Genomic DNA, 27,278 nt, shown 5'->3' with positions numbered 1-27,278 from the left:
AACTTGATGAAGTACCACAATTTCTTCTATTTGATAGTATTGCCTTTCTCTTTGGCCTGTCTTCACCAGAACCTCAATTCTTGCTTGGTTCCATGGAGTATGTGAATACAGAATGCTAACCACTGTTCATTATAATTTTTTTCTCAATTATTAGTTTGCATGATTAAAAACCAATTAAACTGAAATTATGGATTAGCTTTTGTCACAGTAATTGTGTGTTAAACATATTATGGCCGAAAGTTCCTAAAAAAAAGATTTTAAAATTGTTTCCCCAATAATACTCAATATTTTGTTTGACCGAAGCTGATTTTCAAAATAAATGCATTAAATCGTTTGAAAGGGGGGAAAATGGATTTGAATAATTATAAATAATTAAATAGGTGTATTAATGTGCGAAAGTCTCTCTGGCCGTGACACTTGTCAGCCAGAGAGATGGATGTGAGAAAAGTCATTTTTAGAGTGTCATGTGTTATAATATTGTGGATAACGATTTTCTTTTATAAAGTATATAGATTAAGAGAAAAGCATATCTACTACTTCTTATTCTTCCACTACTGTAGCTAGAAGACCACCTATAGCGGCTCGACACGTGTCTTTGTTTTGTTTATAATTTTTTTTTTAACTCCGAAAACTGAAAACGACGTCGTTTTCAACTTCAGCACTGTTTCTCCACATCTCTACGACTGATTTCGCGTGTTCCTCTCCTTCTCCACCCACCCCGCTGTACCAGTCATCACCTTCTGATTCGTGATTTCTCTTCCACATCCTTCTTTTTCTCCACATCAATCTGAAACCCGACCTGTGTGATTCTGTGTATCCTTCCTCTTTCCACCCACTTCTCACCAATCCATCAAGTGGGTCTTTTCCGATTGATCTGATGAAGTTTTACTTTCGGCCGCCGCTTGATGTTTCCAACCATTCACGTCTCTACACCTCAATCCCTCAACTATTCATTCGTCATCCCTTCTCATCAGTTGCCCAACTTTTAGGGTTGAATGCATCAACAAAGGTCAGTATCAACCCAAATCTCCATTAATTTTCTCCATTGGGTTGAATTTATTTTGTACTACACCAACTCTTTTATCTCTGTTATTGATTTTTGTTAATGAGATTTCAATTTTTTTTAAAATTTATATATTACAGCTGCTTGATGTGTGTTTGTGTCAGTATAGTCAAATTTTGGCTATAAATACCCCATGTTGTGAACTCTCATTCACACCATTCTCATATCCCAATCCTTCTGCTTGAAACCCCCACCTCTATTTCATCTGATTTCCCTATTCTGTTTGAATGCTCATATTTCATCTGATTTCACTGTTTCTTGCTGTGGAATGGGAGGGCAATTTTTATGTCATTTTATTATCAAATTGCAGGTTCATCTTTGCGGCATACTTGCTTCCTGGGGATTTAAGCAGAGAAGGAAGAATTGAATGTATGCAAAAATGGCATGGAGAGTTGTTTTAGGTGGGGTTAGCCATTCACAAAGATGAGATACTTCTCTCACTTAAAGTCTCTATTTTCAATGTTTCTCCTTATATTCTTTGTTTCCTTCCACCAATTACTTTAATAATTACTTTGGGATATTTATAATTCTGGTCTCCTCTGGTATTTTATGTCATTTCCAGATTCTGGAGTGTTGGGGTTGTGCTGTTTTGCCTTTGGAAGAGAGCCTTGCGGGTTTGTTGATGGCTTATGGCTATATATGGATACAAAGAGACCCCTCTATGTATAGTTTATGTAGTTATCCTTTGGGCATTTGGTATTCCCTTATCTTTCTTTGTTCTGTTTTAGTCTTAGTTTAGTCATTCCTTCTGTTTTCTCCTCTATTGTAATTCTATTGTATTTGGGTTGAGGCACCCCCTTGTGCTCCCTTTAATACAACTCTTTGGCTTATAAAAAAACTTCAATAATTACTTTGAAGAGCAAAAAGAGATGGAATGCAGGTTTTTCTCCCTTTTACTAATGCTGTCATACTACTAAAGGAAAGGGAAATATTTCTCAGCGGTTGAATTTGTATTTTTATATTTTAAGTTATATTGTGTTTCCAACTATGTCACAAATAGAATAAGAAAGCCTTGGCAAGTAGAGAAATCTGATTTAGTATCAAAGAAGCGATATCTCATGTCATGTACCATTTAGTGTCATGTCTTTATGCAAGATCGTTAATTTAGAAAACTAAAGAAGTTTTAACCAGATTTAGATATGGATTTCATTTGCTAAATATTCTGTTTAGCCTCACTCATGTGGTTACTGAGGTGGACTTTAGGGATGTTTGAGGGCTGAATTTTTATAGTCGTAAATATTAGATACAGAGTGAGTATAATGGAATGTTGGCAAAAATTACATGGAAAGTGGTTTTATGTGGGGTTGGCCAGTCCCAAGAGTGAGATTCTCTCACTGAGAGCCTTTATTTGAAATGGTTATTCCTTCTTTGTTGCCTTCCATCAATCACTACAATACCTATCCTTGAATATCCATTGAAGAAAACAACATTGTTAATGGGACCACAACCGTGTTCTTTCATGCTTGGAGTGCCTTTGTGGCTTTTTGTTATTTTCACCGACAAGTTCCAATTAGAACATGTTCTTTTATTGTTGGGGTAACTTTGTGGCCTTATGAGATTAACTCAGTTTAATTTGAGTTATAAGTGGGTTAGGTTTTTTTTATGCCTCATTACATTTGCTGATAAGCCGTGAATAATATTACTTTTTTGATACTTGCCAATAACTATTAGAAATAATTGTTTATTGTCAGTTATCTTTCTTACTTTCAATCTTGCTTAAAGTATATTTAAGAGCCAATTACTTGCCAATAACTATTAGAAATAATTGCTTATTGCTCATTACATTAGTTTCTTTCATTGCTTGGACCAGGGATCTTGAATTTTAAAGCACACATTTCCTCATTCTGTTTATAATTCTATAGTTTTATTTATTCAGATATATGGTTATTATTAAATGAATTGAGGCTTTATATTTCATATTTAGTGTTGGACATTGCAATTCTGGATTCAGCTTTTGACTTTTCTGGTGTTACTGGATTCAAATATTCACTGATGCTTCTGCATTTCTTTTTTCTGCTTAATTTTGTATTTTGGAATTAGAGTTGTTTGTTAGAATTTAGAACCTCTTGAGTCTCCATCACCAATAAAATGTGTAAATTACAAGTTACTAGAACCTGTGGAAACATTTCATGTGGAAAAGTTGAATTACTCCCTTTTGGAGAAAGTAGAAGCTAAGGTGCATTACATCACTCTGCTTTTCTAACTGCAAAAGGCTGAATTGAAGGTGGTTTTTGTTTTTATTTCTTCTTTTTCTGGAGCTTTCCTACTTTCCCTTACTAGGAAAATGTGATCCAACACTTGCCTAATATTTCTATGATTACAGTATAACATACATTTCAGAGAATTTAAGAGTCAATAAGGAAGCCACTAATCAAGAAATTTATGTATTAGCTATTCAAAGGTTATGTTTTCATGATGTATTTTCTTGCTGTGATTTCCAATACAAGGTCCTTATGGGATAGTTTTATGCTATAGGGACACAGTAGGGGATCTCCTAAAGATAACAAGAATCTCCACGAAGAAATTGAAACCACATAATACTCCTCATGCAGCCATAACATTGAAGTAAAAGATCAGGTACTAATTAATTTATGGTGTTGGAAATATAGAGTTTTAATCTGATTTTCTTTTTAATTCAAGAAAACTGCTTTAATTAACATGATCTTGATGCTTTTAAAAAAAAAATTAACATGATTTTGATGATGAGTTTGCAAACTATCAGCATTTAAAAGATTAAACCAATTTAGTATGTTGATAAGCTTTGAAATGCATTAAACTATTATTGACTTTGAATCTTGCATCCTCATTGTTGTATTTTCTCTCTCCTGTTGGTTTCAAAATCATTATTTATACCCTTATGTTGACTTATATATTGAATAAGCCTGAGCCACTGTAACTTCATGACTTGCTGTCCACACATGAAAAGAAGTGGTGGACGTGTTTGGAAAAATTGTTGAAAGATCTTTAAACTTTTGGTGGATAAGTTTAAGCTTTTGGCATATTCACTTTTTCTTTCGCACATGAAATTTTGTTTATATTAAGTCTTCAATTCATGTAGTTTAATCTCTTGCCATGTTCATTTTTTCTTTCAAAATAGGATACTTTAGAGTCAAGAGCTTTATTTTCAAAGATTGTTTTTCAACTTTTTCGTGCTGAAGCCACATTCTGATTTGGCAGGTGCCTTGGGGATGAAATATGTGTTTGCTGAGAGTTGGGCTTCAGAATATCTAAATGTCATCTTATCCAAATGGCCAATTGAGAGGTGGAAAGTTCCAGAATGCTGATAAGGTTGATGATTTCAGGTTCCTTCTTCCTCTTATATTTCCATTGAAAAATTGACACTTTCCATTTTTCATCATGAAAGTAGTTAGTTAAGATTTTTGTTAAAAAAGACTGCAATAAGAAGTGTTTATGTGTTGCAAGAATGTGTTGAAGGCCTCAATTATTGTGCAGGAGAATCAGAAAATGAAACTGTTTAGATCATCATGAATTGTGGTCATGTATTTACTCTTTCTCACATTAAGCTACCTATGAGTTACACTTGCAGGGATACACATAGTTCTCATTCTTCTTCATAGGGACTTTTGTATCATGCAGCAACGGAAAACCAAAGGAGCTTAAGGATTTTAATGAGGTATGGCCGTATGGCACAATATTCAATTTTGCAATGTGTTTTCTTTACCGTGAATGATTGCTGATTATCTATTTCTTTAATTCATTTTTTTCAAATGTACAGGGTTTCTATTTTATTGTTCGTGCCACTATCAAATTGCCACAATCAGTTTTCTGTTGCTAATAGGGTGAAGGCCATCAATTTGCAGATAAAACATTCTTGGATTTTGGATAAGATGTGAATCTCACTCCTTCTACAGAGAAAGTAAGACAAGGATCATGAAAGTGTTTGCAAAATTTGAAAAGTTGTGATCATTTTTCCATTGGAACACTTCATTGCAGTATGTTTTCCATTGGAACCCTTCATTGCAGGTCATCATGTTTTCTTTTACTTATTCCTTAGTATAAGGAGACATCAATGAGTGAAGGAAGATCCAAATCTCATTAGATTTTTTCTTTTACTCTCTGTCATAAGGCTCACACTTCTACTTTTTTTCTTCTGTGTGTCCATGTTTTTATATAATCTTTTTTAACACTACTCTGATTTTCATTGAGTGCTTCAGATTATGAAAATTACTATGCTCTTATTAATTTTCTTAAATCAACTTAACTAATTCTGTCTATTTTAATCTTGCTTCTCATATTGTATTTGTTAGACGTTGCCTCACTCTTCAATTTATCTTTTATAGTTTCAATTCAAAATCGAACAAACAAGCTTATAATCACAACTCTGGTTTTCTTCTTTCATAATGTATTGCAATTTTGAATTTATGCTTTTCTATAGTTGGGGATTTCTATATCTCCTTATGCACAATGTTATATCAAATATTGAGAAGAAAATTTATCAGAAAGGGAGTGAGCTACAAAATAGGCAAGTAACTGCACTTCAGTTAGAGGATAAAGTGAGATCTTAAAATGATTTGATGCCTGCCATATACCAATGTGTGTAGTGTGTGATTCTGTGTCTTTAGAGAAGTAAATATGTATTATATTTTTATAAATAAGAACTGGCAATGTTTCTGAAATTTAATGGTGTATTGCAGAAATTGAAGCTCTATTGCATGAACTTGATGAGGAAGAGATGCAAATGGATGAATTAGCAAAGAGGACTATAGAAGTTGAAAGAATCCATTCCTTGAGGTGTTGATGCTGTTAAACCTGTTGAAAATGGCTCATGACAAACTGCAGCTTTTAAACGTGATGAAAATATTTATACAGATATAGAATAGTTGGTTGGTTGTCTCATACAACTATTGGTAGATAGGGATAATGAGTAATAGCTTTAGTGTGATGGTGTTAGATGATCATATGTGAGGGAATTGGATAAAGGGATATTTGAAGGAAGGTGATCATGAAAAGGCTACATATTCTCATTTGATACTGTGCCGAAAAACAAAAGACTTAGACATGATATGAATAATATTGTTAAACTATATTTCACCTTAAAAAAAAAAGAATCTACTTTAATAAAGAGATATTATAAGTGTGAATATCACACAAGCTCTAATTTCAAAATTTTAACTTTAATCTCTTTGGCCAAGGTTAATCAATTTTTTTGATTGTGTGATTGCTAAATCATTGTCTATACTGTTATGCTTTTTTTTTTTTAATTAGCTAACAACCGACAAACTTTCAAAGAGCTATGTGAACGACAATGTTTTTTAATCTTATCAGCTTTGTATTACAGTTTTTTTGTCCTTTTTCTTTCTGTATCCTATCTCTTAAAAAACCAAGTATATGTTTAATGTGGTTTGACAATCATAAAATTTAATCTTTTCTTTTCAGTGACATCATTAAAATCTTCTAGCTAGAGAGATGCTTGAGAGTTGAGTCAAATTGAACAATTTTGGTCTCTAAATGAAAGTTGATTCCAGGGTGAGTTGTTTTTTTAGCTACCATCATAATCAAAAACCACAAAAGCACACATAACACACCTATACTAACGAGAGTGATTATAGCTGGACCAGTACAGGTTAACAGAATAACAATAAATTGTTGCTAAAATCTTTGGGCATTACCTACAGAATTTAAGAAACCAATTAAGTTAATTGGAGGATTTTAGTGCATGTAACTTCACTTTTAAGGAACTAGGATCACTTGTCTTTTGCATTTTAATGCATGTAAGCTCATTTGCAAGGTCATTGAATAATGTTTTGTTGACACTTCTTATCCACATCCACCTTAGATATATAGGAAGAGAAAATAGAGAAATGTGTGGAAATGAGATAGGAAAGAAAGTGAGATATGAATAATACTCTTTGATGTGTAAATATTTTCTTTTAGTTTCAAATATCTTTCTCACAGTCTAATATGTTATTACATTTCAGTCAACTTTTCATCTTTTACCGTAAAGATTGCGCCAAAGTGCAAGTCGACAGGGGTCAAACACAATTTACATTTGAAACTCATCTAATTCATATATATAAGAAAGATAAAACATTTAAACATAAACATAAGATAATAATGAGATATAAGTGTTTGACTAATTGAAATTGTACGTCTTAGTAAATACATCATTGTATTATTCCATATATATCAAATACTCAATAATTGTAATTAACAGTGGAGTTCGTAAAAAATCATCCGTGCATCGCACGGACAAACGGGTATAATACTAGTTGAGTATATTATAAGAAAAGAAATATATTAATATATGTTGCAGTTAGTGAAATGGGCTTGAGTCATATGGTAAATGATTATTTTTTTTTGGAAAAACAATAAAAATTCTACATCAAACTTTCAGCAATATTCCTCTAAAAAAAACAGCAATACTGTTGACCAAACAAAAAAAACTAGAAAATTATAATAAATTGATAATAACAAAAAAAAAATGATAATAACAACAACTCGGATTTGTTTGCACCTGCTACATAAGAAAAGGATCTGTTAAATTTTTACGTAATTAATTTATTAATAAAATATACTTTTGAATCAAAAATTTAAAAGGAAAAGAGGGTGCTTGAAATGAGATAACGATTAGGTAAAGGAGTATTTCACAAGTAAAAAAGAAGGTAGTTTCTAATAGAGTTTTTTTAATATAATTTTTCTGTACCATTTATCTTAAGCTTTATCTTTCTTTATCCCTTTTTCCCTTACAAATATCTCATTGTATGAAACTATGAATGCCTTGCTTTCCCATTTATTCCAGTAATAAATAAAGCTTAGATTAGGCGTGAAAAAAGCGAAAGCGTGGCCGCAACTCATTGCTCCTTTTTGTTTTATTTTTTCGTTCGCCATTTTTATATTAACACTAAATATTTATTCAAAATATTTAATGATGCCACTTCCACCAGTCAAAGTGAGGCACTATATTTTTTTTTCTCTTCTAATTAACAAATAATAAATAAGTTACTCTGGATCATTCAATCTAACTCACCATGAGTTGGAAAATAAATAAACTGGGTTGAGGGTGAGCTTATAAAGAAAATAGGGTTAAATGAACTGATTCACTTTTATTTAAAAAATAATATTTCAAAACAAAATGTATAAAAATAATTTTTCCTTAATAAAAACTGAGTCATGTTATTATTATATTGAAACCATTTTCTATTGACTAAAAATAAAAATTTAAATAAAATAAAAATGAGTTGGCTCATTAGCTGATTAGTTTCATTTCGGTTTAATCTATTTTGTTTATTAAGTTAGATGAGCTGAGCAAAATAAACTTATATAAATATGAGTTTATGTTTTTCCAACCCAATGTACTCAAAAAGTGGGTTGATCAAAGATGTCACTAGAGCCCCATTTTGGCAGTTTTATTGTCACTCAACTCAATATTTATTGTATACCATTTATACCATAACCCTAACCCCCTGTTTGGCTATTATGATACATGGCTTGCCTTAGGAGACTGCCTATCATGCCTTTCTTTTTCCTTTCCAGGATAGTTCCTTTATTTCTTGGCAACCTATTTTACTTTTTCATCCACCTAATAATATCATATAGTAACATCAACATGTGTGGTGATTCTTTTATTTGTCCATATATTTACACAAATACATATTTTAAAAAGAGGGAAAGAAAGAGAAAGCCCCTCTCAACAACTTTAATATATTTCTCCACCAGATTCCAACCATCACCAAATACTAATTATTTTCTTTAAATATGATTTATTCATTTAATATTTATACTCCCATCTAGTATATCTCCTTTTCCTCATTTATTTTTTTAATCTAGATTTGGACAGTGTTAGGAAAGTTAGGAAACCCAATTACCTGAACAGCAAAACAAGTATTCATTTTATCTAGCCATTTTCTTTTCCATTGGAAACTCAAATTTTTTCATATTCCACTCTTACTTACTTCACAGTGTCAATATTTTTCCCCATCTCAAATATTATTTTCCTCCAGAAAATTCCAGTTTTATTTATTTTTCTCATTTTGTTTCATGTTTACCAGCAAATTTATTTCAAGACAAAGTTTATGCAAATGGTGCAAGGTTGAAAACTTGAATTTCTAGTTCTTGTTTTATGCCCAGTTTCTGAAGCTTTTAATCTGATTTTTTAGCTTAATTTTTTCATCTTTTTCCATTTTATTTTGTATTTTCTAAAAAAAAAACTGAGCATAGCAGTGAAGAGTTTTCGAATGATTCAACCAGTTTGAAGAAGAAGAGAAGAAGACTTTGATGATGTGTGATTTACCATGCTATGTGTGAGTTCATAAGTCTCTGAATATGGAAGGTGTTACAGTTAGTGGTGGCGTTACGGTGGTGGGATCAGATGCTCCGTCGGAGTACCATGTAGCTCCGAGAACAGACAACTCAGCTCCGTCAGGTGGATCCGCAGCACATGTTCCAGCGGCAGTCCAGGTGACTACTCCGGCGACGGTCACGGTGTCTCCGGCGGCCATGACGATGCCGGTGAAGAAGAAGAGGGGCAGGCCGAGAAAGTATGCACCGGACGGGTCAGCGACCATGCCGCTGTCTCCGAAGCCGATATCCTCTTCGGCTCCGCTGCCGCCGGTGATTGATTTCTCGGCGGAGAAGCGGGGGAAGGTGGTGCGGCCAGTTAGCTCGGTGAGCAAAGCCAGATTTGAGCTGGAGAACTTAGGTAATGAAGATTCGAATATTCATCTTGTTTTTTTCTTTTCTGAATATTAAATTTGAGTGTTAAGTGTTAGTACTACTTTAGATTGTGCTTGTGCTTGTGCTTGTGACTTGTGTCTCTCTATGTTAGTGTTGGAAATTAGATTTGAGATCACTATTTGAGATTTGGTTTTGCTTATAGACAAGTGAAATATTCACTGAGAGAGAGGGTTTGTGTGGGTCCTCTAATTTGATTGGATGCTGTTAGTTAGGCTGGAAAAGCAAAGTTAGCTCAAAGTTCAAACCCTTGATCTTGATGGTGGGTGGGATACCATGTTTAGGTAGGTAATACTGCTACCTGTTAAAAATCTGCAATTTTGATGTTGATCAGACTAGGACATAAATACATGTTTTCATCATGCGGGCTGATTAGCGGGTGATGTAGGCCGGTGGGTTGATCAGGGGCTCGCGGCCTTATCCATTAAATGTCGGGTGTGACTCATTTATTAAAAAGGTTGAGCTTAGATTTTTTTTATAAATTTGATTAACTAAAACTGCTAAATATAGGTCATGTTTGGAAGAGTTCATTTGAGTTTATCTAATAATATAAGTGCTTGGGTAAGAGTTTGGGAAAACTTATGCAAACAACTTATGACTATCATAAGCTACTCAGGATAACTTATGAAAAAGAGTTTATGCTTATATATAGCTTATTTTCAATTTATTTCAATAAATTTTTAAAAATAATTTATGAATAAGCGCTTATGTCATAAGCGCTTATGACCATAAGCGCTTAATTAAGCTGTATTCTCAAATGGGCATTAGCTTCAGAAACTGGACATAAAAGCTTTCTAGGTATGAGCGAGTCATTGAAAATCAGATTAGTTGGTGTGTTTACATAATATTATTATTATTAATAATATAAATAAATGAAAATATAATAAAATGTAGAAAGATTTATTAGTCCGTTTGTCTACTAACCTCAATTTTTCATTAAATATGCTTGTAGATAAGCTAGTAGGTTGTCACATAGTACTAGACTTGGATCACAAAATTAGAATGAATGTTAGATTTAAATCATGAAAATGGCAAACCATATTTCCACCCCTAAAATCTTTTTTTGGGGTTGGATCTAGTTGTGATGCTTTCTAGGAATGAGCTAGAGTCATTGAAGGCTTTAATAGAATTATAGTGCACTGTGTATTGTTGTTTGTGAAGATGTCCAAAGTCCAAGTTTACATTGAACCCAAATCCTCTGTCCTATTTTAGTGTGATCTTTGCTGTTTCACTGATTAATTTTTGCCAGATTATTCAAAAACCACTCAGGTAATGTCATATTTATGTAAAAGACACAATTTTATTTATGAGACATGGAAGAAGACACCGAAATTGGGACTTTGACATCAACTCTTTTACTGTCTTCTCACATCAACTTCGCTCTGTACTTAGTATTTAGCTGGTGCAGTTACGTGGTCCTTGTCATATGGATTGTTTTTAGGATACTCAGACGTGCAATCATCTGAGATTAATTAGGAAACGAACTGGTTGATCACAAAGTATGCATAATAAATTGGAATGTCAAATTTTAGTCCATTAGGAAGGGGTTAAGTAACTTTAGAATGCCCTGGTTTGAAGGTTAACAGAGGAAATAAATTTGTTGTGCCATTGATTTGAAAATCTCATGCAGAGTTTTAGTAGTTTTTAGCAAATAATAAAAATAAGATTAGTTTTATAGCAGAATCTCAAATATTCCCTTTCTTTATCTGGCCTATATTAGAGATGCCTTATCATAAAGACTCATACACTGTTTATCATTTCTAATTTGATGATTAAATAATGAAATTCATTTACCTTTTTCAGGTGAATGGGTCGCATGCTCTGTTGGTGGTAATTTTACACCCCATGTCATCACTGTTAATACTGGGGAGGTAAGTGTTAGAAAATTTCTATATAACTTTGCTGTACTCCTGTTATCTAAGTGAAAAATGCTTCTAACAAAATTATTGTTGGTGATACTTATCTGATATTTTACTTTGGTAGAAGCACAAATTTTCACCAAAAATAATCATTGCATCTATGACACCGAAAATGTTCATTATTTTACCACAATAACTGGAAAATTGTCTGACTGGTACCAACTAGTTTACTTTTGGTTATGTTAGGATGTTACTATGAAGGTAATATCATTTTCTCAGCAAGGGCCTCGAGCTATATGCATTCTTTCCGCAAATGGTGTCATATCAAGTGTCACACTTCGTCAACCTGACTCTTCTGGGGGCACATTGACATATGAGGTGAAGAATTTATGCAATTTAAATTTATAGTATGATTTTTCATTTCATAAACCTGGTTAAAACTGTTGTTGTTTCCTTTCATTCTGGATTCATGTTTGAGAAGTACTACTACTTCTTTAGCCTTTTGAAACTACTGCTGTCTATCACATACTGGCATATATATCATCTTCTTTGCTGCTGTTTCTACAGGGACGGTTTGAAATTCTGTCTCTATCTGGTTCATTCATGCTGAGTGAAAGTGGAGGAACACGAAGCAGATCCGGTGGCATGAGCGTCTCTTTAGCAGGTCCTGATGGACGCGTTGTAGGCGGGGGAGTAGCTGGCCTGTTGATTGCTGCAAGTCCTGTGCAGGTTGCTATTCTATTCATGAATTCATTTGCTTCCCCTTTTCTTAAGCTCTGAAATCAAGCATATAGGTCTGAAATCAAGGATTAGAATCTTCTGTCCAGAAACTGGGTCTCATTTTCTGTCATGCAAATAAAATTTTGACATGTCAATAAAAAATCACCATGTAAATTTATGATTGTCCGACTTATGTCTTTATTTAATTGATATAGCAAGATTTCATTGGTGAGTCAGTAAATTGAGGCAATTTAGGAACATAAGATCTTGATCCTAAAATCAAATGTGTAATAGTCTAACATGCTTCACTTACTAAAGAATGACCACTTACAGCGTATTTGGTTCTGCGGTGTAAGTCTTATAATCATTTCTGAGAATAAACTATAAAGTGTAGTCTCTGGAGCTGTCGTGCTTTAGACCGTGTCAGCACCGATCCAAACACGCTATTAATAGGATTGTTATGTCACAATATATCTTTGATGGAATAAGATGACAATCCCATTTCGAGCAACATGCATTAGCTAGTACTAAACAGGTTTATTTGATTCTGATCAATGATCATACTATTTTTCTATTGATTGATATGTATCAGGTAGTGGTAGGAAGTTTTCTGGCAGGAAACCAACATGAGCAGAACACAAAAAAACATAAACATGAGGATATATCAACTGTGACAGTTACTTCAGCTGTTCCTGTATCAACTCTTGATCCAGTAACTATTCTACAATCAACAACTTCCTTCCGCGGAGATAATTGGTCTGCTGTGTCAGCTGATCATGCCAATAATAAACCAGCCGACAATAATGTATCACTTCCTGGAGGGTAATTGATGAGGCTTCAGCGTCATCCTCCATCTGCATTTAGCTGCTGACAACGTTGTAATGGAATTCCTAGTGTTGGCTCGCTTTCCCCTTGTTTCCCCTTGTTTGTTGTGTTGTGTCTGTAAGGTTTTTAATTGACTCAGTATCAAGGACCAGCATGTTCTTAGAGTTTTACCAGGTTCTTTCCAGGTAGAATTTGAGTTAGATGATTAGATATGTCTGTTCTTTTAATTCTTGATATTGTGCTATGAAGAATGTTTTGATGTCATAGTGGTTCCTGATTAGATATCCTTTGTAATGATAGATTATGGTTCACTGTCATTATGACAAAGTCGCCAATTTGAGAATGATCATTTACATTTGATAAAACTTTATTAGTAGTACTATGTAAGATTTAAATAGACAAATTCAAATTCACTTAAATAACATAAAAAATCTTAAAAATATTACGACTAAACTACCCAAATATACAATGTAATATTGTATTGTAATATTTCACTTTTCGCTTTTATCCACATTCTGATACTGAATATTGCATCTCCATGATCTGATCCATGAGAATTCTTGGTCACTTAATCATGTCTGCACCTCCTTGCCTAGTGAAATTGCGAACTTGTATCATACTATCACTCCTAGATTGGTACATAATAATGCAGATAAATGGACATGGGAGAACAATAGCAACGGATTATATACTGTTAGGGACGCTTAATGCATGACCAGAATAATAGCGCAGCTCAAGTTGGTGCTTTATGGGGTTGGATTTAGAAATAACAGGTCCCGGAAAAGGTGTGTATGTTTGTTTGGCTCACTATGCACAATGCCTTGCAAGTTAATGCAAACAAATTCAGGTGTAATTTAGCAACTTCTACGGGCTGCGGCGTGTACTCAGTGTTCTTCACCCCTCTATGATAGCCTACATTGCCTCAGGGATTGCCCCATTCTAGAGAATTGTGGCTGAAAGTTGGGGCCCTTGCTTGGAGTAATTTTCAGTTTATGGACTTGCAGCTTTTGGATTATCTCTTGGGCTCATAGCAGTCGCGGGATTAGGTTTGTTTCGTGCCTTTGTGGAGTGTGGAAATGACGGAACAATATGATTTTTTAGGACCATTTGTGGCCATTGCAAGAAGCATCATGTAGAGTGTGTCATGATGAGTTCTTGTGCTACTTGGCTCCTCAGATTCCTGAGGTCAGGGAGTTCCTTCTATGTTGTGTTGGCCTCCGCCTTCGGCAGGTTCGATTAAATTGAATGTGGATGGGAGCTTCCGAGAGCTTGATGTTGAATGGGTTGGAGAGATCTCATGACAGATGATCATGGCAAGTGGTGGCAAGTGGTTTTTGGGATTTACATCTTATGAGGTTCGGGGCAACTCGTTCAAGGCGGAAGCCAATGCGATGTAGGATGGTCTCTCTATTGCTTGGTACAAGGGCTTTAGGGACGTTATTGGTGAAGTGGATTGTGCTGAGTTATTGTTAGTCTTGGAGGATTCATATAATTTTAAGATTTCTCCATGTCCTTAATGAAGTCGCTACTCCAACAGAATTAGAAGGTGGTTTTTAGGCATATTCATTGAGATAGTAAGGCCGCAGCAGATTGTCGTGCCCGTTTTCAGCCCTTATTCTCCCTGTGCGGGTGTGCGAATTATAGATGTTGACACGTTAGTGGCTCCATATGCGAAGCTTGTGCATCATTCGCTTGCAAATCTCATTCTCCACAATGTTCGTGTCAATTGTAACTCGTAATTCTATTTTAGCAAGCATTCTATGTTAGTAATGAGCTCCCTCGTTATAGTGAAATTCCACCTTCCATTCTCATTTCATGTAGGGCCGTTCACGCAGAATTTCCAAAGGCCGTTCGCTCAGGAATTGTATTCAAAGTTTGAACTTTGTGAACTAGAAGACAAATTCTTTCTCAGCCCTCAATACTTGAATTATTCAAGAAGGAAAATTAGGTGATCAGACTTTGTTTTTTGACAACAACTAATCTTTAGATGTTTTGCTTTTTCTTTTTTAATCAATAAATGCTTTGCATATGATATTATTCAGAGAAGCCCAAAACACAAAGGTCATGTAGGGGATTGTCTACCAGAAGTGACAAGTCTTTTTAAATATAGGCCCACTGCGTATCCAGTGAAAGATCATCCCAAATTCCTCAATGCATATTGACAAAAAAAATAATAATAATAATAAATGAAACGTCGTTATGTACACATATTAGTGAATATGAACCCAATCTGTTCTGCCTCTACCTAAACTTCCTGATCTACCAAAGAATATATTTTTCAATTTCACAACCTCACGACCAAGGACAACAACCACTTATGCAATCCCCACTCTCTTCCTTTCTTCACGCAAAGCATTTAAAATGGTAGAGGCCCCATCCCTCCAGCTGTATATGTAGTTAGTTTTCACCTACCAAATCCAACACAACCAAGTGAAAATTCAACTATCACCAAATTCCACCTTTTTCTTCTTATGTACACAAAGTCCAAACCTGAAGCAAAGAATATTATGCCTATTAAAAGTTGAAAGTATCTCCCACACTCCAAAATTCCCTCTCTTCCCCACCTTTTCTGCTTTAAGAAAATGATTTGATCAAACCCAAATTGTACAGGTTCCTTCTGACGAGGCTCCCCAGGCACAACAACACTGCCCCACCAACTCCAACTGATTGATCTTCCCTCTCAACCTTCTCATGACACACAAATGGCAACTCTTTCACTTTCAAATTGCTTAAACCAATTTTCTGCCTCACAGATTCTATGATTTTTGGGTCAGGTGTGTATCCTATTGCATCTGTCACATAGAAAACATTTGCAGCTTTGTCCCCTGTGGTAGATATCTCAGCCCTTGTCACATTCAACCCATTCTCTCGGAAAGTTCTCATCACCTCAGCTAGAAGCCCCGGCCTGTCTTCCGTGCACAACTCTAGCTTAACACCCTGTATTCAAAGAATTGGCAATTAATTATGGCGTGTTTGGAAAATCTTAAACAGTTAATTCTGAAGCTAAAATCAATTTTGGGAATAAGCATATGCGAGTAGTTTCTAGGTGCCGGAATTGATTCTAATTAAAGAAAAGCCGATCGTGAGCATGCTATTGATCTTAGTGAGTTTAGGTTCATATCACAAGGTTATAAGTTAAAATAATTCAACAAAAGAAAAAGTGAAAAAAAAGGATACTTTACCTCAGAAGCCCTTCTTTCCACCGCAGCTTGCAAGCATTGAATTACACGTTGACGCTCCGGTTCTGAACTAATTGGGGTGCCATCCTTATGTCTAATATAAAACTCCTGTGATGACGAATTATTTATGTTAATTCAACATATAAACCAAGTGCAAGCACAAAAGGCAATGCATCTCATGTCCAATAATAATCACCTGGTATGCTTGGTCACTTGTTGTATTGATAGTGGCATGGAACACAACATATTCCATGTCTGTCAAATTGCACACAACATCAAACAAAAGCTTAGTTCGATCCTTGCACTGAACATAAACAACCGAATAACCCCTTTCTGCCCAATTTTGGACGGCCACTAATGAGGTACCAGAAGCACCCTTGAATATGGGTTTCCACTGGTAATCACGATCAGCAAACATCATTTGGTGGAGCCTTCTATCAGGGTGGATGACAGCATTAAAGATGGAAGTTTTCGCACCCCTTATGTCATTGTCTCCCTTCAAAACATTTCTTAAACGTGCTTCAAGCTTATTAATTTTCTGAGGATCCTCCTCAATTGGGGTCCCGGAATTGCAGTCTTTCACATGAATTAGGGAGGCGATCCGGCCATTGTGTGTCCAAACCTTAGCATCCACCACATTGCATTGCAAGTCAGCAAGAACAGCAAACACCTCCGAGAGAAGACCAACACGGTCTGTGCCCGTTAATTCGAGAGCAGTGAAACCATTTTTATGAATGGTTATCCCATCGTGAATGCCACCAAGTGACTGAAATAACATACAGAGAAAATTCAAACTGTGAGAAATTCAATCAATTTTGATAAAAAACTGCATTAGAACCTGTAAAGCAACAATTTTCCACAATTAATACCTGTTCAATATATCTTAAAACGCTCTCATCTGTTAGCTTGTTCCCATTTTGATCCGTTACATGGAAAACTGAACATTGAACACCCGAATTTCAGCGTACGCGAAATCGAAATTAGCACAGCAAAAGAAAGAGAATGAAAAAATAAGCTTACCATCCATGAACCACCTTCCATCAGAGGAAACATATGCCTTCTTAATCGAAAGGTTAAGATCAGTAAGCACTTGTACTGCTTCCAAAAGAATCCCATGATTCCTAGCGCTATCAAACTGCAAATTCCACCAAATCAGACAAAAATTAGAGTCCAATCTCCCTGATTTACATTTTACACTAGAAAACCCCCAATTTGTGAAGGAGAAAAATGATTTTTTTATGAAACTTACCTTGACTATTGTTTCACCGGAACACACAGAATTGTCAATCACAACCCTGAATCAAGCAAAATAGTCAAAGTTAGTGAAATCACAAACACATTCTGGAAGAAAAAAGTAGATAGAGTCTCACATGCAAGCACAGAAAAGTCAAAAAATTGTTATAAATTTGAAAAAGTCGGTCGGAATTAGGAGAAAAAACCACTTTTCCCGTCTTTTGAGAATTTTTCACGACTTTTGACAACAACACACATGAGTCATGAACCAGGGTAAAAGTCATTCCCATGAACATAGCAACAGAGTTCAACAAAAAATGAAGCAATTCAGTGATGAATCTCAAACTATCATACAGAAAAACCTCAAACAAAAGGGACTAAAACTGAAAATAAGAGAAAGGTTGAAGATAAGAGACAAACCTGGGTGTGCTCATGCGAATCACGAGTTTTTCATACTCGTCCGTACAACCAGACCTTTCCATCTTCTTCGCCGGAGAGAGGAGAGAAAAGAGGGAAATTCTGATAGGAAACGGTAGCGAGATTGCGGTTATATGTAGTAATAACCACCACCTTCTGAAACGACGTTGGTGAAAATTCAAAACGGTGGGCTTTTAATGCATTACCCTTCTTACCAAACTGTGTAGTAGAGCGTTGTGATATTGTGAGAGTGAGAGAGTTACTACTCTTCCGCAACCCTCGCTTTGATTGGGGAATTGAGTTTGGTGCCCCACCCCTTAGGCTTTGCACCCCATTTTATTAAATACGGAATTTAAAGTTCCGTATCAATACGGAAAATAAAATTCCGTATCTGTTTTAGTATATAATGAGTGGTTGAAAATGTGACACGCATGCTTAAATACAGTACGGAATTTTAAGTTTCGTATTCAATAGGGAGAATACGGAATTTTAAATTCCGTATTTGATAAAGTGGGGTGCCAAGCCCCATAGGTGGGGTGCCAAACCCAACTCCCCTTTGATTGATATGATGATCTCTTCACTCTGCCTCTGTCTCTTCCTTAAAAACCACAGCACATGCTTTCTTGCAGAAACTCACTATTTATATTTACAACATTCATTTATTTTATTCCTACTACTACTACTACCTTTATGCCTTTATTTTAGCTTATTTTATTAATTAATCAGATTTTAATTTAATGTCTCTGCCCGTGCTGACCGGACTTGCCGTTTTTACTGTTCATTTCATTTCACCGACGGGTCAACCAACACACCAAACAAGGTTGTTAAGGCTCCAGCTGGGATCACACGTGGCGCTTTGGACTCAACGCAACAACGAAGGGAAGGTAAGCCATTCTTTGATTAACGGGTGAGATGGAGCCACGTGGCGGTGTGGACCCAGCGGTAATAATCGAGTAATCTTGGTAATTAATTTACTCTAGTAGGTGTGGGTTTTGCGAGTGATTGCCGACGCTGCTAATTATGACGTTTGCACGTGACAATGCCGCCGCTCTTATCGGCTTTTTCAGTTTTTCTCCCGTCTCTTGTTCTGGCAAGTTTTTCCTTGTATTTGTATTCTTTTATCATGGCATGGTAATTACTGATTCGTCCTATTTTTACCTCATGTTTTCCCTTTATAAGTTTCAAAAATCTGATTCTTAATCAATGATTTAATCATGTATAATTAATTGCTTCAAATAGCATCCATAACGATGCTCTTAATTAGATTTAAATAATAGAGATATTTTCTTATAAATAAAGAAGTGTAATGGAGTAGAATGTGCTTATAATGGCTTGTTTACAGAGTTCTTTACTTAGCCAAAACTTAAAAAGGGTTTATTGGATTTTTACTTGCTCCTATCAATATATACCAAAGTTTTTTTTAGAAATTATCCATATAAAGCATAAAGTGAACATTAGGAAGCCAAGTCGAAACCAACTTATTCAAGCGCTTAGACCTAGAATGTTAAAGTGAGCATTCTTAGCTTAATTGTATACTACTCTCTTCTCCTTTGAACCCTGATTCATATCATAAATGAAGATATCAAATTCTTCCCTAAATCAGTCTTTTGTTCATGTCCCTAATACGTAATTTTAGGGATATACTACATACATGTTCGGTTTAAACTTGTCTCTATCATATTCTACGTACGTGTCGACCTTCTGATAGTGTAGAAAGATCTTCTAGGTTGTTCTTCGCGCCTCAGACAAATTGGCAGACGGACTTGGACGTCATACAATTAAGCCCATTATTTGAGACGTTAGCTAATTCAACGTGGAAATTAAACGACAATCTGACGCCAAGTGTGCAAATATGAATGACCTAGTGAGAACTGCTGTAAGACCCAAGTTTTTCAGCTTATGCTAAGTGAATAAACTTTCTTATTCACGATTAGGGTTGATGTAATGTGAAGGGAAACCTGAACAAAAGTTCATTAAATGAAATATATTTATGAAGGAGAAAGTTCAGGAAAAGTTCAAGGATTGCATTATGATCGATAAAAGTTATAGCACAATCGTTATACGCTTAAACCTAGGTCAGAAACCCTAGTATATAGCTAGTTTTCACTTATAGGCACGATGGAAGTTAATTCCAAAAATCTTCAGAGAAATGTTAGAACTTCTCTTTTTCCATATCTCACAATCGTTTCGAGGCGAAACTCTAGGATCTACGAACGTCCGATTCCAATCATCGGAAGTTTGCCGAAACCGAAACCCTGGTATTTCAAAACCCTAGAATTTCTCGACAATGAAGACTTTTTCTATTCAGAGCTTCAAATGAATATTCCACACGCGTACACCCATTTCTCTTGATGATTTCAATCTTTCTTCAGAAGGAAGTTTTCTATTCCGACATCCGATGCAAAAAGCAACTTATCGGGTAAAATAGTTTTATACCGATTATGCATTAGTTGCCAAAAATACAAGGAGACCTTATTTTAGTTTTGGAATTATTTCGCCAAAACATATCTTAGAATTCACGGAGGATGACGCCAGAAAAATCAGATTTGCGAAACTTTCATTTTCCCGCGAATTTCCATCTTCTATATATAGCAAACAAGTGAGAAAAAAACACAAAACTCCTCCATTTTCTCTCCTCAAACCCGCGGCCAAGAACAAGGAAGAAGGAAGAAGAGTTTTTGTTCAATCCTTGCTTGATCGTCGATCAATCAGTTGCTGCTTCAAGGCTTCGAGGTATAGTCGCTAATCCTTACCTCTGATCGCTTTTTCCATAGCTTTTCTGTAGACTTTTCTGAGCTGATAGTTTATGGGTTTTTGCAAAACTATCCCGAATCTTTCATTTCTGATTCTAAACCTCTTCTTTATGTGCCCAAGATCACTTCTGCCGGGTTAGATTTTCCGTTATGTCGCCGGAATTCCGCCGGAATCAATTTTAGTCTAAAATACCCATTTTTGGAGTTTTTGAAGAAAAGCTTCAACCTTTAGGCTGAAAACTATCGCCTTAGCTTAGTGCTAGTAAGATTAGTTGTCATAAACGTCGTTAGTAACGTCCCTGCAAAATTTGGTTTTTGGGATTTCAGTTTTGAAATTTCTAAGTTAAAAATCATGACCAAAATACCCCTACGACAGTTTTTGATCCGATAATTTTTCCGAGTTCAGAATACCCTTAGTTACGGCTAATGATAGCATAGGAACCAAGTTTGATCGAAGAAAAATCGAGTCTCCTAATTACCTAAAGTGGCCGAACCTATTAAAGGGGGAGGAGGAAATTTCCTTTTCCGAAAACTTGTCTTTCGCGCTAGATTATCGTACCTTAGAGTATAGATTACTTCGAGTAACCTTAGTAAGTATCGATAGCTTAGTTTTCGATAGATTCTGATAGTATTTCTGTGGTTTTGTTCTAAAGGTGATTTTGAGGAATTTCCCGAGGAACAAGACTTTGCTTGTGAAGAGGAGTTAGGAGATCACTCTGGAGAACCTACAGGTGAGGGCTTCTCACTGAATCTCTAGTTAATATTTAGGGTCGATGCTTTCGACATTGTTTACTGTTTATGCACTGGATTGTGTGTGATTGGAAAATGTTTTCTGAGGCTTCGGCTGACAATGTAGATGATGCATCTACTGAATGTTTTGATGAGTGAATTACATGCTAAGTGCTAATTGGGTAATTTAGGATGTGTGGTGCATGCCTTATATGCTAAGTGCTATGTGGTTATTGCTTAATATATTGATATATGACATGTTGATTGGTTGTGCTGAGTTATTTATACTTATGCAATGAAATCTGAGATTCTGAATGGTGAGAATAGCGGGCAGGTCATGCCGATTTTATTTTGAGAGTTTTGAGAAAGTTTGATAGGACGAACGAGGTTCGGGCCTTAATTTTGTTTAGTGGATCGAGACATTCTCTGGAAGCGACTTGGGATTGGGAGATCCTGAAAATGTATAAGACTTGCGATAAGACAAAATGGAATCTATTTTATAAAGAAAACTCATAAGACCTTAAATAACCTCTAAATCTTTAAGTAATGATAACAACCTCGAAGGAAGGCATTGGAAGTCAAATCTTAATTTTGGAAAAACGAGAAGTGTCGTCGGATCCAAGTGTTGAGTATGTTTGTTGTTGTGCTGTTGGAGCAGCGTTTGTTGTTGTGCTGTTGGAGCAGCGTTTGTTGTTGTGCTGTTGGAGCAGCTATGTTGTGGGGCTATCCTGGGGATAAGTCCGGGGAACTGATAGTTCCCGAGTATGTGATACTCTTGTGCTGTTGGAGCAGCTATGTGTTGTGGTGAAGTGTGTCTTTTGGTCGCAGAATCGACCGTTACCTTAGGGTAAGCTTTTAGAGACTTAAATTTACCTAGAACACGTGACGACGTGTCGAGTGAGATTCGGAGACGTTGTTTGACTAATCATCCTGCATACATGCAACATTAATGAGGTATTAACACAGGACGTACTCTGGACCTCGTCGGTTTCCAAAATGGTCATAAGACCCGGAATGCCGTGAAAGAGCGTTTGTAGACGTCTCTTGTAGCAGACCGAAATGGCAGACCTACGGGTTTACTGCTGATCTGACTACCGCTGATGTTGGAGTAAGAGGCACGCGGGCCGAAATGGTCCCACCGTGGCTGGTGTTAGGGCTGATCCGTTTGATGTCCATCCCTTTCCGGATTGCATGTTGGTTGACTGGGTTAACCTGCATATCATTTCATGCAACATGCATACTGACTTAGTTGTGGAGTGTGATTGCTATTTGATAATCTTACTTGGAACATGTTAAGTGTTATTACTGTCGTTATGATTTTGTGGAATATGCAACCCTAGGATGTTATTTCTAGCTATAAGCCTAAGTGGCTATTCTATTATTTGTATCTATCCGTGCTATTATTTACGTAATTCTTTGGAGTTGACCCTCGCGTCTTCTGTGTGTGCTTTGGCGGACAAATGCCCTTTGTCAGATGTCCATGGCGGACTAGATCATGATGGTGCACCCTTCGGGGGGAACTAGAGTTGAGATGCTGGAACAGGAGCGCATCGCGGTAGCGAGAGGAGGACGGATGGTGTACTTAGACTAGGTCGTTCTGGATTCAGATTCGGACGACGATCATGCTAGCATGTAGGTTTTAGTGCTGGTGTGAGCTCCTCGAGATGGGATTAGTGTAGGAGTAGAGTCTTAGCTCTGAACATCATTTGATTTCTTTGGGAACAGGGTAGTTTCCCACCTATAGCTTTTTGTGTGGTTTCTTTACAGGAATCACAGAGAGTTGGTTGGACTTAGGAGGTCTTGCTTCAGGCCGATGGGCCAGCTGATTTTCAGTTTTGAGGGATGGTGTTGCGGACACTTCACCTTTACTTTAAGTCTGTACATATTGCCTTCGGGCGCTACACTTTTCTTTCCGTCACTGGAGGTTACTCGTGACGAGGTTGTTACCTACAACGGAGGCTGTTATATATATTACATATTAGTTTTATTGTTTTTCGCTTTTGGGTTTTATTTACTTCAGTCTTGTCTTAGTTATTATCAAAAAAAAAAAATATTCGCGTTTTTCCGCATTAAGTTTATTTTGGTTACTAAAGTGACGCCACCGAAATCGGGGTGTTACAACTGCTGACTTGGAATGAGGCATCGGTCATTCTTGTCCACTTCTATTTTCTAATCTTTCAAGTCATTCTCTAAAGTATGACATCAATTAATTTTATCACTGTAATTTTGTTTACATGGCGTTCCAACTAGGGTCTTCACTGTTACAAGAATCTAACTTATCTATCACTAATTCGACACATAATTGGTACATCATAGAGTATATTAATTATATTATATAATCGTTAATATCTATATATAATATTTTTAATTGTGGTGATATATAAAGTATCTGGATTGGAATGAGCAACCTAATTAAGGTTGGGACGGCTTAATGCCTAATGTTGTGAAGGCGTGGATCACAAGATTTTAGTTTGACCCCAGGTGCTGGCGCCGCCTTAGGACCATATTTTGATATGTTGAGCAATATATACCACTTGATATGATTGCACGACTTACCAAGGGCGACGTAATCTAGCATAGGCGATGTTGTGTAATATGGGCTATTGTACTTTCTCCCACGTGCTTTATTGAGTCGCCTTAAATATTTTGTATGTGGGAATAGTTCAAGGCGCACCCTCTAGACCCGACATTCATGGCTACTTGGATAGGGGGAGTTACACATGAGAGTTAGGATTTCACTTGTATATAGAAAAAAACTCACCTAAAGAAGACCTCATATTCACTTGAATAAAAAATAAAAGGTCTAAATTGAATCTGTCTTTTAGGTCTTTACTTCATCTTTCCAAATTTCACTATGTGACAGTATCCAATCCCAGAACTAATTCCAAATTGAGAAGCATATTAACTAAAACCTTTTTTATCATAAAGTTGTCGAATCTTTAAAAAAAATAGTTTTCATTATCCTAAACTCATCATTATGTATTCCATGCATGCCTTTGTCTCTCCTAATGTTCTTCCTTTGCAAGTTTCAAATTCTATTTCATCATTAGTGAATAATCATCTATAATCAATTATCTTTAACAACTTTCATCATTCCATGTATATCGAACTTTTTCATTAACTTTCAAGCAATTCAGATTTTTTTAATAAATTAATGATAGAATAATTTGTTAAAAATATTAGCTGAGTCACTCTATCAACAAGATCATCTGTTGCTCATCAAATATCTCAAATCTGTTGAAAATTGTACTAATTACATTAAAGGCTTACTTCTAGTTTGAGTCTCTGATGTTTCACAAAAGTGTGTGCGATCAACCTCCCTCATGATTCAAGAACGATCTATTGAGACCCTTCCGTTAAGTTCCGTCAGTTGACTAAACGGAACTCGCTGACAGTGCATGTTTTTTAAAAACAATTATTAAATTCATTAATAATTCAACATTCCATGATGGTGATGATGGGGTTCATGGTCATGGTCATGATGATAATGGTGACCAGCAGAATGGGAGTGACCCATATGCACAGAGGACCCAATAAGCAAACCCAGTAGGAGCAATATGAATTGAACGTTGTTTGTACTGAATGCCATGAGAGAAAGAAGAGATTGAATCGAAGGAAGAAGCAGTAGAGAGGGACTAGACTAGGAGCGTGAGTTGTAGGTTCCTTCGATGGTGGTGAAGCAAACAATGACTAAGAAGAGAATGATAACGCTGATTATGATTCCTACAACTCCATGAATTCCCATCACCCAAATCAACATCCCCAATCAAAATTTCTATGGCATTCTCTCTTTGTACTCCCTCTACAACCTCCAATCATTCAACATTCAGATCTACATGCATCTGAATCCAACACCACACCATTTAAAAATTCCAAAACACATCAACTTGTTGCAGACTTGCAGTACTGGTAGAAAATGAAGGCACCACCACGGCTAACCTCGTCCGCTGTCCTTCATCTCATCTCCGTCATCATCTGAACAAGCTATCTGCCTCTCGATCCCTTCCTCTTAGCTCTCGATCTGGGTTTCATTGAGGTTTGTGGGTCGGAAATTTCTTGGTTCGAAGGTTCTCGGATCAGTAGGATGAAGCGTGGGGCTCCAGGTACAGGTCGAGGGCGGAGGCTATGGACCTTCGATTCGTGATTGCGACGGTGATGAGGAGAAAGAGGAGGACAGTGGCGGTGGTATTGGGATGAGTAGTAAATGCGTGTTTGGATGAGAGCATCGTGAGGAGGTTTTAGGTTTCTACTTTCTAGTGTAGCTTGATGTAGAGCAGTTATTTTATATAAATGGGTTTTGTGACGGATTATTTCCGTAACTAATTAGTAGCCTATATTTTATGAACTAAATAAGTGTCACGTCAGCATTTCCGTTTGATCAACAGACGGTACCTAGCGGAAGTTAACGGAAGGGCATCGTTATCACGTTTTAGATAGATGAGGGACCTTGACCGCACGTTTTAAACACAGGGGGTGCAGACCGCACATTTGAGAAACATCAGGGACCTAAACTAGAATTAAGCTTAGCTACATTAAAATACTTATCATGTTTTCTCTTTTTAACGATATATTTTCCATTATGTCACTTATAGAATCCAAATCTCATAATTAATTTCACCCCAACACATGGAAATATTTTAATGGGGTTATCTAAATGACTCATGTGAAAGTTTGGGTTAAATAACTAATTATCCAATCACATTGGAGATAAATGAGTTAGAAATAAATTAATAAATAAAATATAGAAATTACAACTCACCTATCTTCAATGTGATTAGATAATGGATTATTTAACTCAAACTTTCACATGAGTCATTTACACAACCCTTATTTTAATATAAAAAGTTTAGCAGGTAAAGTTTCATAAATTGTTGAAAACATATACTATCCGAATAAGAATATTTATAAAGGTATATAAGGATTTAAATTAATTGCATGTGCTGATATGGTATGATTAATAATTTCATAATTAAAGGGACCATATGGAAAATGCGTAGTAGTTGGTTGGTTGGGTTGGATTCGTTGCGAGCAATACACGCACCAACGCATGAGCTAGCCATCAAGTCACGAGGCAATGGCATCTTGGCATTGGTGGAGAAAGGGGAACCATCCATAGAATCACATTAATTACCATCACACCTTTTCTCGTTTCCTAATAAAACGGGATTTAGGATTCAAAAATAAAAACATGAATGTTCCATCCAACGTGTCAGACAAGAGGGACTCACTCACATGCAACGCAAGCACGTCATGAAAGCAAGCACGCACGTCGCAGGCTAACGCCGTTACCGTTAGTTAGCCGGCAGGTAAAAATGAATGGGCTTCAAGGAAGAGACAAACAAAACGGCCGTTTGTTGTTGATTTCGAAGTTGCAGCGGGAAGGGACGGTGTTGTTCCCGCCAAACAGTGGGGTCCAGTGATATGCTCAGAGATATTGTGGACCAAGTGAAAAAGCTTCATGGTGGGTCCAGGTAATGGTGTTTGAAAGGTGAAAAGGAAAGAGGATTAGAATTCAGAGGATGTTGGGGGAGACAAATCCAAATGAGTGCATGATTCGAAAATGAAAATGAAAATGAAAATTGCATTTGCAGCAGTGTCTCTTGGATGTAGGGAAAGGGTAAAAGGTTGTAGTACAAGGAAAGATGAGGTGCATTGAGTGGTGCCACGTTGATGACAGCTCATATCACAGGGTGGTTTCTTGCTTTTTCTTTCTTGTGTAAGTTGTGTGGTTTCAATTGATTTTGTGTATTTTTTTCGAAAGTCCCGCGCCTTGGGTCTCCCCCTTCCTTCGCGGCACCTTTTTGACCGT

The 27,278-nt window shown here is 36.2% G+C and overlaps 2 protein-coding genes and 2 long non-coding RNA genes across 8 annotated transcripts; 3 read left to right on the top strand and 1 right to left on the bottom strand.

The window, feature by feature from the left end:
- Positions 1-731: 731 nt before the first annotated feature.
- Positions 732-2,079, top strand: LOC130715443 (uncharacterized). Its single transcript, XR_009011670.1, has 3 exons — positions 732-1,009; positions 1,374-1,464; positions 1,626-2,079. It is a non-coding gene; the product is annotated as an uncharacterized LOC130715443 (long non-coding RNA).
- Positions 2,080-3,132: 1,053 nt separating this feature from the next.
- LOC130713663 (uncharacterized) lies at positions 3,133-6,110 on the top strand. 5 transcript variants are annotated; one of them, XR_009010946.1, is made up of 5 exons: positions 3,133-3,640; positions 4,241-4,365; positions 4,611-4,697; positions 4,800-4,940; positions 5,719-6,110. It is a non-coding gene; the product is annotated as an uncharacterized LOC130713663 (long non-coding RNA). The 5 variants fall into 5 exon arrangements; XR_009010950.1 differs by having other exon boundaries at positions 4,241-4,697; XR_009010947.1 differs by lacking the exon at positions 3,133-3,640 and having other exon boundaries at positions 3,959-4,365.
- Positions 6,111-8,840: 2,730 nt separating this feature from the next.
- Positions 8,841-13,513, top strand: LOC130713734 (AT-hook motif nuclear-localized protein 1-like). Its single transcript, XM_057563531.1, has 5 exons — positions 8,841-9,722; positions 11,558-11,625; positions 11,860-11,991; positions 12,181-12,342; positions 12,926-13,513. Exons 1-5 carry the CDS (start codon positions 9,347-9,349, stop codon positions 13,157-13,159), a joined length of 972 nt encoding a protein of 323 aa, XP_057419514.1. The 5' UTR covers positions 8,841-9,346; the 3' UTR covers positions 13,160-13,513.
- A 1,752-nt stretch (positions 13,514-15,265) lies between these two features.
- Positions 15,266-18,503, bottom strand: LOC130714893 (ACT domain-containing protein ACR8-like). Its single transcript, XM_057564866.1, has 7 exons — positions 17,991-18,503; positions 17,587-17,632; positions 17,358-17,472; positions 17,207-17,274; positions 16,534-17,103; positions 16,341-16,445; positions 15,266-16,095 (listed from the first exon to the last, which is right to left on the bottom strand). Exons 1-7 carry the CDS (start codon positions 18,050-18,052, stop codon positions 15,733-15,735), a joined length of 1,329 nt encoding a protein of 442 aa, XP_057420849.1. The 5' UTR covers positions 18,053-18,503; the 3' UTR covers positions 15,266-15,732.
- Between the last annotated feature and the right edge of the window lie 8,775 nt (positions 18,504-27,278).

Source organism: Lotus japonicus, chromosome 4, assembly GCF_012489685.1.
Source record: "Lotus japonicus ecotype B-129 chromosome 4, LjGifu_v1.2".
NCBI classification, from domain to species: Eukaryota; Viridiplantae; Streptophyta; class Magnoliopsida; order Fabales; family Fabaceae; genus Lotus; species Lotus japonicus.
The sequence above is the reverse complement of the archived record's forward strand: the minus strand, read 5'-3'. Positions and strand labels throughout refer to the sequence as shown.